Source organism: Xenopus laevis, chromosome 1S (assembly GCF_017654675.1).
Source record: "Xenopus laevis strain J_2021 chromosome 1S, Xenopus_laevis_v10.1, whole genome shotgun sequence".
Classification (NCBI taxonomy): domain Eukaryota; kingdom Metazoa; phylum Chordata; class Amphibia; order Anura; family Pipidae; genus Xenopus; species Xenopus laevis.
In genome coordinates, this window is record NC_054372.1 from 96,093,929 (window position 1) to 96,108,925 (window position 14,997).

The 14,997-nt window shown below is 37.6% G+C and overlaps 1 protein-coding gene across 1 annotated transcript in view; it reads left to right on the top strand.

Annotated features, from left to right (window-relative positions):
* Positions 1-14,997, top strand: part of LOC108706899 (potassium/sodium hyperpolarization-activated cyclic nucleotide-gated channel 2) — a 49,747-nt gene that overhangs the window by 22,646 nt on the left and 12,104 nt on the right. Inside the window, exons 3-6 of the mRNA XM_018243695.2 lie at positions 3,492-3,653; positions 5,240-5,458; positions 7,174-7,320; positions 7,715-7,955. Of these exons, the coding sequence (XP_018099184.1) occupies positions 3,492-3,653; positions 5,240-5,458; positions 7,174-7,320; positions 7,715-7,955 (769 nt within the window). The remainder of the gene's footprint in view (positions 1-3,491; positions 3,654-5,239; positions 5,459-7,173; positions 7,321-7,714; positions 7,956-14,997) is intronic.

Consider the following 14,997-nt stretch of genomic DNA (forward strand, 5'->3'; position numbering starts at 1 on the left):
AAGTGAATGTCAAAACTCTTTTATAGCCAAGGTTCTCTGTAAGGGGCCAGTAAAAAATGTATGTTTGCTCCAGAAACATTGCAACTGTTTATATAAATAAGCTGTTATGTAGCCATGGGGGCAGCCATTGAAACTGAATAGGTCAAAAAGGCACATATTTGCACAGCAGATAACTGATAACCTTTGTAGCATGCAATGATATTTGTTCTTTATATAGATAAATAAACAGGTCAAATGTTAATTTATAGAACTATATCATTGACACATCTTCCAAAATTAAGACAAAATTAGATAAAAAACAATGTATTTCTTTTGTTTCATTATATAACACTCTGGTACATACCAGAGCATGAACAGTAGGATTCACTTCCTCATCTCTGGATGCACCATGAACTGGCCAATGCGGTATATGGAAATTTTCCAGTTCTGATTTCAAATTGATCAAATCCACAGCACATGGATATTGGATGGGTTTGGAGGCCACAGTTCACCTAACTGATCATACAATCGTTTATTACATTAGCACAATTTATGTATGGATATTGATGGTTTAGTGTCTTGTTAGCCATGCAGATGCTTGGATTAAATCTCATGATTTGCATTAGTGTGCTGGAGTCAACACTAATTTTTTCTAATGGTTCAGAGACCAGTTGCCTTATCATTGCTTCTTTTTCAACTGTATGCCTTCATTTTATGCTATTAAAGCCTTAACCCTGAATTTCAGCCACAAAATCATGCTTTTTATATAATGGGTACTGGACCTGTTATCCAGAATGTGAGGGACTTGGTGTTTTCCTGATAAGGAGTTTTTCTGTAATTGGAACTTCATACCTTATATCTACTAAAATTAATTTAATCATTACCCAACAGGATTGTTTTGCTTCCAATAAGGATTAATTAGATCTTTGCTGGGATCAAGTACAACTTACTGTTTTATTATTACAGAGAAAAAGAAAATGATTTTAAAAAATATAAATTATTTGATTGAGATGGACTCTAAGGGAGATGGCCTTCTGGTAATTTATAGCTTTACAGGTTTCCGGATAATGGATCCCATACTTGTAGACTGTTTTGTAAGCGGGTTTTTTGTGGTTTCTCATACCACTAAAATCAGAATGTTGATAAATGGCCCTTAATTTGTGTAATTAAGCAAGATCAGAAGTTGTCAAGGTGAGGGATGTAGTATTGAGTATACATACACATACAATATATGACGTGTCCTTGTATGTCACTGTTGTTAAATATCCAGGCACCAGTTTGTGGAACCAGGCCCCATAGTACCCTAGATATTCTGCTATATGTTCTTATTCTTTAGAACAAGGTATGAAAGTCTGCTCATGAATTACATTGTGAATTAGTAACCAGTTTTCTTGAACTATAGCTCCCACCATCCCTACCTGCCTGGCAGCAGATGACTGTCTGGTCATAGAAACAAAATCAGTACAAGCACAACCAACTTTTTTTTTAAGCTCCTTGAATATGTTTCCAAATATGATCCTCTACTGCATGATACTGTATATTGGCTCCAGCCAACTTGTTCTAAATACAAGGGGCAGGTTTACCAGAAACCAAAAACGAATTCTCCCTCATCTCCTGTTTTTTAATCACCTAGAGCCATAAGTCATTTATAGGTTTGCCTCAGGTATAAAATAAAATATAATACTCGTTCTACTATATATGGAAACCAGTTTTAAAGAGCCTTTATAAATCTGGCTGTGCTGTTGGAAGAAAACAGTTGTTTCTTTTTGACTGGTTTTCTATGACACTATAATAATGAGTACCTTTCATGCTCAACAATAACTAAATCAGCATGAATTAAAAACTATTTTAAAGGTAAATACATTTTTAAAGTAGCTATATGACCTGTTGCTTTACAATACCTAGCCATTATCTGGAAAATCCCACTTCCCAAGCCTGTAATGCCAGATCCCCTATCTATAATAAAGTTATCATGGCAAGATGAAAACAATATGTCTGTAAATAATATATTACCAAGTGTACAGTAGCATATGGAGCATATTTCGAATGTAGTATCCAGGCACTGTAGCGTACTAATAGTAACCAGTATTCTATAATGTAGTTATCAGGGGTTGTTCAGAGAAGAGGTTTCTATTGGACTGGAGAATATGGAGCATGCTGCACCATTGGTCTGTTTAGATGGAAGTTCTGCTTTGACCTGTCTGTGGTCGTATTCAGTTGACAATAATGATAATTACATCAATTCAAATTGATTTGCATCACTGTCTAATCTTCATGGGTGTCCTCTGCCTGACCATTTTGATTGGAATAAATGCTGATTGGCTGATTACTAATTAATGGTGTTTTTTACTAACAAGTAATTTTTTGATATTGTGCACAGTTACTAACAATGCAATTTCCTATGCATTTCTGTAGATTACATTTGTTTCATATATTGAGTTGAAATGGTAGAGCTTTTTACGTTTAGGTACCAAATTAATCTGTGATATGAATTCCACATCTGTGCCCATCTTTGATAAAGCTAGAAAATATAAATTTCAGGTTGCTGTTTTCAATTACCCTGGCAAGTGAATGCTCGAAATTACATATGTCTTTATATCTGCCTTTAATAAATAGGAAAGGGCCAGGTGACTATGATATGCCTATAGATTGCCCACTTGTTCCTGATTTACTATGCACACATCTAAGGATTTATATTCATTGATTCTGGTGAGAACAAGTCGAATCACCATATCATTTTCAATTTGCATACAAATTTGGCCTTTTATAAATCTCACTGTAAGCCGTGAACAAGTATGCTTGCTTGACTGGCTATATATTCTTACAAATGGGAATAGGAGTTTTAACACTAGCTGCCTTTTTCTGTGGCAGAGTGAATTGTGATTGATGCTTTTGATCTAGGAATGATCGGTTAAGTTTATTTAAATTGTAGAATGCAGCTCTGTGTATTGGTGCCCATTCACATAAAACAAAATACTGCACAAACATATGCTAATGAAAAGCAGCAACATTTTTACCTGTTATCCACTGTAACGGAAATAAAGAGATTCATGAACGGAAGTAAGGAACAAGGAATGTGTAGCTGATAAGTATCATACATTTTTGATACCTACTTCTACTTTCTACTCCTTTTCTAGTGTGAACATCCTTACATTCCTGGATTACAGGTTATGATTTCTTTTTCCTTATGTGTGAAGCATTTATATATTTTCTGGTATTGTGCTTATTTCTAGAGTTTTGGACATTGAATTTGTTGTGCAGTTTATTATATCGGTCCAGTTTGTTGTGAAATCATGTACCTTTTTTTTTTTTTTTTTTTTTAATCCTTTTCTTGGTTCTATCTCATATTTTACTGGATTCATTGTTTTTCTTCAATTTGGATCCCCTTAGACTTTTTTGGGGGATGGGGTTGGCCTTTCATATATTTTTCTTTTGAGCTTACAATTGTCTATGCCACTATTCATTTTGACACCACCTCATATAATATAACCCCACTTTTTGTCTCCATCCAGATTTTCCACATGACCTATGACCTTGCCAGTGCAGTTATGCGGATCTTTAACTTGATTGCCATGATGTTGTTGCTTTGCCATTGGGATGGCTGCCTACAGTTCCTTGTTCCCATGCTCCAAGATTTCCCAACTAACTGTTGGGTGTCTATTAACAAGATGGTGGTAAGTACATGGTATAACGCTTGTTTTATTTCAACCTTATTTATTATTATCTGTTTTCTGCTGACAACAGGGTTGGGTAGTATGTTTTTGAAAGTTTTTAGGAAATAAATTGCTAAAGCTGGTTGCTTAATATTATATGCTGCTAACAAGCATTGCACTGTCAATAGCCACACACTTCTCACACTTTATGGGTCGAAGAAGCCTTTAGAATTATTTAAGTGATGCTAGGGTTAAGTCCTTGAAGGGTTATAGCGACTTGGCTGGAAAGAATAGCTGGTGCCTGGAAGCTGTACATTGGCACATGAGAAGCCGCAGAGGGGTCTGGTAGTGCCCAGGAGAGAGGGATCAGTGTCCTGGTGTGTGTGTGTCAGCAGAATTGTGTATCTCAGCACAGGAGTAATTATAGATTTTCTGCCTCCTCCTCTCAGCGATTCTTCTCTTCATCTCTTGGTTATGTCCATTTTCACCATCTTCTATTTTTTTCAGCATATTTTTGTCTACATTTTGTTGCTTTTACCTTCTCTTTATTTCCATACAACCTCTTCATGATCAAAATATTTTCTTATTTTAATGCAATCCATATTATATTGTTCTTCCCTTCTCCCCCCCCGATGCTTTTTTCTTTTTTTTTTTTTACATTCCGATCATAGGCTAATATCCACCTTTCCAATATGTTCTCTGCCTGTTTCCCTCTTTGTATGTGGTGCACTTTTGTCCTGTCCCATTTATCTTACTCTACATCTTTGTTTTATTTTCTCTCTTCTCTTTGCCTCTTTTGTCTCCAGTTTATTTTCTTGTTTTCATTGGCTGCTTTTTTGTTCCTTTCCGTACCCCCTCCTTCCCCTTTCAGTGGCCTTGTCCCAGTTTGTCCACATTTTCCTTTCATTTCTCAAGCTTATCTCCATGTTGTCAGTCTTTCAAACCTCAACAACATGCAAGATGAACAAGCCCTCCAGCAAGCTTAAGCCTATGATTATGCATCTCTAGACAAATGCGTCAAACTTTCATGGTTTAATTGCAGGAAATAAATGCTAGTTTTATCTTTGATCATGACTGGCTGCTGCTTGCATGTTATTTTGGTTTTCCTCCCTTGCTACTGGTTTGGGGCGATGCATCTGGGCCACCAATGAAAATTGGTTAGTGTGTTCCATTTTGTATGCAGAATATCACAAAAGTGTTTACCCATTGAACAGGAACCAAGGTTCACCCAGGTCACTGGTCAAATCTGGTGAGTTTACTAATTTGACTGTTCTTTTACTTTAGACAAAGTCCTTTATGTGAAATAGTCCAGGGTACACGGTGGTTTACACCATGGTGGAGCAGCACTTCTCCTTTCTTTTGCTTGGTTTACACTTAAGTTTATCTTTACGTAAACCGTTGCTGCAATAAAAATGTGAGCCAGTGTTGATGTGCACAACATAGAAGACGGCATATTTTAATGCAGTTTCCTCCTAGCTACATGTTTGCAGAGCCATGGGAATGTATGTGCCCTGGGTACTTGCTATATAAGAAGAAGCTGTTTCTCCAGGAGACTGGACAGTTAGTCACTGCTATGGGTGGTGAGCCTTTCCTTTTCTCTTCCTCAGAATGATTCATGGAGTGAACTTTACTCCTTTGCAGTCTTCAAAGCCATGAGCCACATGCTATGTATTGGCTATGGGCGCCAAGCTCCCGAAAGCATGTCAGATATTTGGCTTACGATGCTAAGTATGATTGTAGGAGCAACATGCTATGCTGTGTTTATAGGTCATGCTACAGCTCTCATCCAATCTCTGGACTCCTCACGAAGGCAATATCAGGAAAAGGTAAGAACCGGGTCAAACTTTCAGATTTACTAAAATCTGTGAATCTGGTATGCCTGCTTTTTTTCGTTTATGATATTTCCTCAGTAATAGCATTGACTTTTTTGTCTTTCTGTCTTTATTTTTTTTTTCAATGTTCACTCTTAACAGTACAATTTATCCTCTATGGCACATTCTGTTCTCTCTATGACTGTGCAGTGTGGTTGCACTTCTCTCTCCAGGTACTCTGCTTATATAACAGTTCTCTTTGGAAATATTACACATTTTCGCCAACCAGCATATTAATTAAAAGCTTTTATGATTACATAGATCACCTGGAAGAGCTGATTTCATTAAAAAATGCTTTTTTTGTGAATGCAAAGCTAAAAGAAGTAGTAATGCTGAGTATTGAAGTTCAGGAACTGACAGATATTGCAGAGGATGAAAGATACCCTTGGATTATGCCAGTTACTTACATGTATATACAAAAGAGGTTTTGTATAAGCAGGACCAGTTCTAACAATTTCTGACTACATACGCCATGGCAGTAAATGTACAGAAGCTTTTATGCTTTGTATGTAAGTTCTGTTGATACTACAAGTTTGAAGCAGAGGCTGCTTAGAATAACATAGTAATTGACAAAACTTGACATGTGTATAATTCCTTCTTTGTCACTGATATTCTTGTTCATTCCATGCACAAATTTAATGGGGAAGAGGACATTTTCATTTCAGTGCTATATTCCATGACACAAAGTATTTTGGCCTTGTATATTGCCAGACGTTTTCTATTTGTGTGTAGCATTTGGGCTTTTGTAAACAGGTATTTCAGATGTGCTTCTATTTAAATGCACATTGAATGTATAAAAATGCATACAATGCTTTTATGCATTTTTAAATGCAAGTATGCATTTATTCACTGCTTATTCAGTGTGCATTTATTTTTATCATTGTGGTTTGAACTTGCTAGAAACACATTAAAATGCAGCATGTTATTTTAAGAAATACAGTAAAACACAGCTTTGTAAAGATACATCTGAATGCTTGTGAGTACAACCAGAATGGAATTTAATTTTTTAAAGGGGACCCGTCACCCAAACAAAATTATTCCAAATCCTATTTTATCATGTTAGTCAAGCAAAATGAACTTTAATTACACTGTATAAATTATTTGAATATTGTTTCCATCAGTCTGGGAACTCATAATTATAGCAACCAGGAAGGAGCCATTTTGTCGACACTGTTATTAAGACAAGCCTTGTATCATCTCAGAATCTTGTTCAGGGGGCAGGGACCCAATGTCCATCCCCATGCCCTGGTTACACAATTAGCTGGGGGAATGCAGGGAGAGCAGTGACATCTAGGAAGTGCTGAATGGAAAGTGTATGTAATTGTTTGCCCCGCCTCTATGCCTAGGCATAGAGGTGAGGTAGGCAATATTTGATTGACAGCTGATATTTTTAAATGAGTTTACAACAGCTATGAATGCAAAAAGAAATTGGATTTCATATTTAATTTAAAAAGGACTTTTATTATACAGATTTTTATGTCTGGGTGACGGGTCCACTTTAACACTATGCACTTTGGTGCACTCATACACAAAGGGGCTGTTATTATCATTGTATAGTAACTGCTTTGTTTTTAGCAATGCTTCTATGCCCTTTTTCTTTATAGTTAGATTGGTACCACTTATTTAAGTAAGGATTGCTACTGGAAAGGAGTTCTTATTTCTCTTTGCAGTACAAGCAGGTGGAGCAGTACATGTCCTTTCACAAGCTTCCTGCTGACTTTCGCCAAAGGATTCATGATTATTATGAGCATCGTTACCAAGGCAAGATGTTTGATGAGGACAGTATCCTGGGAGAGCTGAATGAGCCCCTACTCGAGGTAAGGGGAACATGAGGGTCAGTGTGCAGAAGACCTTAACATACTTGCGTGTTTTGGTTTTGGTTTTTTTAGCTAGCATTTGTTGGTGGGCAGGAAGATTCCTTGAAATGACTGACAAAAGGTGTATATGGTGGGGTGGATGATAAAAAAACATTTTTTTTGAGGAGTGTACAAAACTAATTACCTCTCTCTCTCTCTCTCTCTCTCTCTCTCTCTCTCTCTCTCTCTCTCTCTCTCTCTCTCTCTCTCTCTTTTATCTCCATGTTTTTTTACCTCTTTCCTTCCTTATTTTCCCTATTGTTTCACATCTCCTCACTCTTATTTTCAAATGCCCCATATTTCTTTTATCACATTCCTACATTGCTCATCTCTGTCCCATAATTCCTGTGATTAGGAGATAGTCAACTTTAACTGCCGGAAACTGGTTGCATCCATGCCACTGTTTGCCAATGCTGACCCTTCTTTCGTGACTGCCATGCTGACCAAGTTGAAGTTTGAGGTCTTTCAGCCCACAGATTACATTGTTCGTGAGGGGACCATTGGCAAAAAGATGTATTTCATCCAACATGGGGTGGTCAGCGTCCTCACCAAGGGCAACAAGGAGGTGAAGCTCTCAGATGGCTCCTACTTTGGAGGTGAGATATTGCAATTATTATTACATTTAAAGTACGTGATCATTATTTAAGTTTTCAATTTTCAAAGGAATGATTAGCAGGGTGAGGACATACTAAATACGATTAACAGGTGGACTTTTATAAACAAGTATAAAGTAGTAGCAGCATGATTTATCTGACATTATCATCTCTATGAATAAACTGTCCACAGTTGCTCTGTACTTCTGTTAAAGGTGTACAAGGTACAGCCAAACTAACTCACTTTGCCATGGGACAGATACAGATTATAAAACAATGATGCCAAAGAAAGATGTCTGTGGAAATTTTGGGTACTCTGACTACATCTACTACAAACATACCTTGTAAGGAGGGCTCTTTGGTTTTTCAGCCTTCTCAACTTTTGACTGAGCCCAATCAAATATCTGAGTTGGAAGCCCGTGTTTCTGACCATGTACAACGGTCAGTAAGCAGCTAGTCCAGTCATGAACTAATCAATCTGTGTTTGATTTGCTTCTTTTATGTTGAACCTAATCGTATTACTCCATGCTTATGCAGGAATTAGTAGGGATACACCGAATCCACTATTTTGGATTCAGCCGAACCCCGGAATCCTTCACAAAAGATTTGGCCAAATACCGAACCGAATCCTAATTTGCATATGCAAATTATGGGTGGGAAGGGGGAAAACATTTTTTACTTCCTTGTTTTGTGACAAAAAGTCATGTGGTTTCCTTCCCGCCTACAATTTGCATATGCAAATTAGGATTTGGATTCGGTTCGCCCGAATCCGAATCTTGCTGAAAAAGGCCGAATCCTGGCTGAATTCCGAACTGAATCCTGGATTTGGTGTATCCCTAGAAATTAGTCCATATTAGGGGTAAAATGGCAATCATTGTGTTGTGTACTCGGGACGCAGAACACACAATCTTGTTATAGTAAAACAATTTCTTAAACATTATCAAACTGTTAGAGGATCCAGACTAATAACCACAACACCACAAAATACCTGTTCAGGAGTTTTGTTCTATGAAATCTCTATGAAGTCTTCTATATTATAGACATTTTCTGTCTGTCCTTAAAATGGTGTAGTAGCAAGTAGTCAGCACAACGATTATCAACCTCTATAAAGGCAGTGCACATAACTTCAATGGCCACTTTCCATTGGAATCATCATGGGTATAAGATTTTGAAACCACACCACCATACTTTTCTTATTTCTTAAAAGCCTTTATTTGTCCATAGGGGCATCACAGCAACGTTTCAGGCCTTAAAATGGTGCCACAATTCTGTAGATCGATTTTTTAATTAAAGATCTATTTCTTATGTAATTACAAATTAGTCTTTGCTCTGGCTCCATATTTCACACCATATGTAAATGTAAAACCTGGGTTTCCACTGGTACAATGCTTTCATTTTTTGACATATTACTAATATAATCCAGTCTGATTTCTTTCAGTGCATATTATTTTCAACTCTTGGTTTAGAAATACTGCTCCTAATTAGTGTTTCTTAAAATCAATGATTATGGACCTTGCTAAGGGACTTTTAAAAAATGGGCCAAGTACTACTTTCAAGGTCCCAGCTATTTATGGCTAATGGAGCATAGGCCTTCAATAAGCACCCCCTGGGACAAAGAGTAACACCACTGTGAGCAGGCACTGGTGAGAAATAAGTCTTAAATTAGGCCTTGTGTTTCTGAAGAAAATGTTAGTCCATCTACTGAAAGGAATTCTTCTCTTTTATTTAACTCTCCTGCTGAGAGCTGGTTGAAGGCAAGCAATAATTTGGAAGAATACTGGCATGTTCTGCACCCATGTATCCATTGTGCCAAGGTGTCTGGTTTATTTTTTTATGTCGGCGTTTCATGCATTATGAAGTAATAATGGCCAAAAATGTTCACAGGGGTGTTGTGTATATCACAATACATGACACATGTTGTTGTGTTTAGTTGCTTAATTACAGATTTATCAACTGATTTCTGATGTAGCCTTGTGACTTCTTATATTTTCCAGCAAGCAGTGATTGATGTAGAAATGCATTTACATCTAACCAGTATCCTCACAGTTCCCTAGGGATGTGACTGCTTACCTCAAAGTCAGCATTCTGGATCTTGGCCTAATATGTATAGCCAGCTTGCATCACTGTTTGCCTACAAAAACTTTTAGGACTCAAACATGGCAGTGAGACCCAATTTTCTAGTGCAAGCATCCCTCTTGGTAACACATCATTCCATGTTAGATATGAATGCTGCTGTTGTTTTCCATCTACCTAAATCAGACATGATTGTAAAAGCAAAACATGTTTTTCTCCACTTTTTGCCTGCTGTGTTCCATCACTGCATATTCTTATAGGATCGTCTGCTTTAACTACAATAATATTGATAGCTATGAGATACTACATAAAACCAACTATGTATTGAGTATTTAAAGGGTGGCCATAGACGTTAAGATTGTTCTCTCCATAACTACCAATTTTAGTAAGATCCGACAAATTCATCAGATTATAGTGAGGTTAGTGGTCAGAAAATAGATCAGTTGGGTTAGAAAACTTTCATTGTTCAAAGTGAAATTTATCCATTGTCCAATGGTTTGCAGGACCAAGTAGGCAGCTGCCCACAGTTTTCACAGCTTCAATTAGACAATATCACTTTTCACATTTTAACTATCATTTAAAGATAAGCTTGTTGTTATGATAACCAAAAAGATCTTTAAAAAATCTTAACGTCTATGGCCACCTTAAGAATTCTCTTTTCTAGTTGGAAGATGTAAATGAGTTGGAGGAATATGCTTCTATGGTGATGAGTGGCTGGAGGGGGTATAAGCAGGCTAACACTGACTTAAGCTGCTTGATATACTGGCTCTGCACTAAATTCTAACACATTGCTGCAGAACCAGTACCTATAATTAAATAATATATGGTTCTGATTTACTTTTCAGAAGCATTGACAGGTCATTATCAATATTGATAAATTTTTGGCTCATGTGAGAGTGGCACGTTCATCCACTGGGACACTATTAATTCCTTAGCTAGGGAATATGAAACTGTTAATGGTTATTGATCTCCAGGTTGTACCAGAATGCAAGCTATTTCCCAATTCAAATTAGCCAAGCTTAATAAATGGCTATAATTGGAGTCATTCATGAATGGATGTCATGCCATTAAATCATATAATAGGCGTATATAACTTTTACAACGGCGTCTACGATGGCGTTCTCAATTATCAGCAAGGGAGCAAAGCTGATATCCCTGCACTTAGTGTATGTAAGCAATGTTACAATGTTGCTCAGCTTTTCAGACTCTCCTTAACTAACCAATAGTATGTTATGCCTGGACTGATTGTTTTACTTATGTCAAGTTACAAACTATTGGGAGCATAATGTTATAACCTATACCTGAGATTCCTTCACCTACAGTTAATTAACTGGTGCTCTGCATTATTTACTGACTTAGCACCCAGCTTGGCTTTCCAATTTTATTAAAGTTTTTTTTTTTATTATAGTATTAAAAAGGTGCAGATGGGGAAGTCCAAGAGACTGCATGTTCGACTAACAATTAACTAACTAAGTTAAATCTGGGGCAAAATGTCTGAGTAGCAGAAAATTTCCTGGTAAGCATCTTTTTTTCATTAGTAGATATAGGTGAGGTTTCCCAGTGTTGTTTAAGGAGGAGCAACAGAAAGTACACATTTTAGAATATGCCCTTGCTATAGTAGCTAAGGTTTTTAGAAAGTGCACATCAAGCAAATTGCTAATACCCATTTTTTTCCCAAACATTTATGAAGCACATCAGTGACAGAACCTTTAAACTAAGTGCAATTTAGGACCCTGCTTATCCAGCAGTTTCCCTTTTTTTTTTTTTAAAAAAAAAAAAAAAATTGGTCCACAAAGCTTGACAGTATGCCTCCATTTTGGTTGTAACTGCAGAGTGCTTAGTATCCATTTTGATTTTATTGGTGCATAAATGCTTTGCTTCAGAGACACTATTACCCTAGCAGCTGCAAATCACCTACACAGTGAAGACGTTCAAGGTCCTATTTCTTCTAAATGAAACATATAGGAAGGCCTGGCTATCATTTCTACGCACATAATTTCCCTCAGTCTGGTGCAAATGTGTGACGATATCCAGAGCAGATTTTAAGATCTCGTCTGTGATAAAATATGTTGTACAATAACAGCCGCACACGAGTAGAGTTTATTGTAAGCCTGCTACCTCCCTCTTACATTTATATGGAGTGGGAAAAATGAGCGGATAAGTTAAAAAGTAAATAAACCGCATAACCTTTGCTAAACTGGGAAGCTGCCTCTCATCAGCGATGGCCTAATGGAGTCCTATATGGAGATGCAGTCGCTTTTACAAAGAAAGGGGCGACTCAACATGACATCTGTTAGAGTTTTTTTTTTTATTAACCACGAAATGGAAACAAGTATTTTGCAGAAGGCAGATTGTGCATGTATCACTTCTGGCTGGGGAACGGGGGGCACTTTTCAGCAGATCATCCTGCTGTTGATCTTCATCTTCCAACATTATGCATCTGATAACTGTGTAATGAAAATCAGTCATAGACACATTTGTGCATCACTCTTTGCAGGCAGTGTTTCCTTTGTGTATACTTAACCCTTTTTTATGCTGTGTGTCCAGTCAATGTTCTACTCTGCATAGTTCTGATTTAGATTCAGCTTTTAGGTGCCAACGTTTTTCTTTGTTCCAAATTTAAAAAGATTGATAAGCTTTTCTGGGTATGAAGCGCTGCGTTATTAATAAACTCACTCAGGGTTTCCTATATGCCTGAGCACAAAAGCTCGGGCAATCATAAATGGTCTCCTTTACCAGTTTATATAATAAAACCTCTTCCTTAACAAGCTATGTGTTTGTGCTATAAGCATTTACAATTTGAAATGTATTAAACTAAAGAATATTACTATGCAAAATGGTGTTTTGTTCCATGCTTATTTTGGCAATTTGGTAATCTGTTTATAAATATTATATTCAACAGTTACCCTGGTAAAGTAAAGTATTGTGCTGTCAGTCTGGGACTCACAGAACTAAACTAATAGCACACTAATAAAATATTCATTATGTCAAGAATCATAGGAATGATATAATTAAGTTGTTTATGACACGTATTTACAAATCATCTGCTACCATTTGTCATTGTGGATTAGAGAATCCCTTTAAGAATGCTTCAGATGGTCAGAAGAAGGGTAGTGTGGTCCTTTTGGGAATAATATGAGGAGCCAGTGCTTTAAGGCAGATATGTTATACACACCGCAGCTTCTGAGAACTACAATTTATGAAGTGTGTTTTTGGATGCTGGAAGATGTAGTTTAGAGTCTTGTATTTGTCATCACAACAGTAGGTGAACCAAAAGAAATAGATCTAGTATAAGTCTTATTTCTCCCACTGCAAATGTATTATACCTTTGGCAGGCACTGTTATAAACAATGTGGATTATTTGCCTTTTATAAGCTATAATCAAGTGAACTATAGTTTTCTTTCTCTGCAAAAAGAAAAAAAAGAAAAGAAAGCAAGTATGACCTGGAATATAATGTTCTTTGTTACGGGGTCACGCTGCTTTGTGCCTGTTTCTCTTCTTGCGCAGTGAAATTGTGGTTGACCAGGTAAAACCTGACAGTGCATAGTTAGTGCTGCTGCCATGTCGTTATGGAAAAATCTGCTTTCTGCCTTAGCAGAGAGAGAGAGAGACAACTCTGCCTTTATAGTAAGAATATTATTATTGTTATCTTCATGTATTCATCAACCACCAACATATTTGACAACGTTGTACAGTAGAAGGGTGTATATATCAAGCATGCAGATTAACTGACGTAAATATGGCCCTGCTCATTAGAGCTTAAAATCATAACAAAATATACAGCAAACACAGTAGGGTCACTTCGTTCCCAAGTATAGTTCATTGCATTTTGCCTTGAGTTATGACTAAAACCACTTTCTGTGATCCCAATGTGCTCGTTGTACTTCTGTGTAGTTGTGCTGTACCTTCCTGTTCCAAATCAAGTGCTACTGTGCCTATTGACACAGGGTTCTCGGGGAGCTGTGCATGCTGCAGCAGAGTTGTGGCTAAAGAATATGGTGGAGACTCACTTGCACACTGGCGCAACTGCACTCAATTTATGACTAGGCATACGTGCAGTTGCATCTGTCTTGGTGAATCAGGTGCAATTGCATTCTATAACTAGAATTCTGGAAAGGGGGGTGAAGCTGCTTTGTGGGGAAAAAAACATTGTGATTGCACTTTGCACACTGCGGCAGAGTACCGTATATACTCGTGTATAAGCCGACCCGTGTATAAGCCGAGGTACCTAATTTACCTAAGAAAACTGGAAAAATGTATTGACTCGTGTATAAGCCTAGGTCATTTAAGCCTGGTGAGATTGTCATTGTTATTACTTTTTTGTTTGCTCTTTCAAATAGTAATAATGGAAAAGCTATTAGAACTAAACCATTATTAATTTCAGTTCAAATATCATTATCAATGACTTTGTCATTAAACTGCAAAGTGGGTGCTTTATATCTTACAGCCACTTACTTAGCTATAATGATGATCAGCAATTAAATGAAATAATGAAACTGGAAATCACTTTTGGGTATTGCTAGGAATGTGTGAATAGCCTGTGATTATATTGATTTCGGATGTGCAAATCAGGCCAGTTTGCCAGCAAATCATGCTAAAAGCAGATCTAGCTTGAGTGACACAAAATTGGCAAAAATGTCATGATTAGCAAAACAGCGACAACTGATGCAATTTCAAAACTGTGGGCATCTACTTCTCACTAATTACCGTAATTAATGATCCCTCTGTCACTGGAAAGTCTCACACAGTTTGCTATTAGTGATGGGCGCGTCCTTCCCTGCCTGTCTGTGACTGACTGTGTCGCCGCCCGGAGCAGGTCCAGGAGCTCCGGGCGGCGCGTCCTTCCCTGCCGGCGTTCGCTCCCAAAATGGCGGCGCCCATGGCCGCCACGTGGGTAGCGGCGCCGGCCGCTACCCACGTGGCGGCCATGGGCGCCGCCATTTTGGGAGCGAACGCCGGCAGGGAAGGACG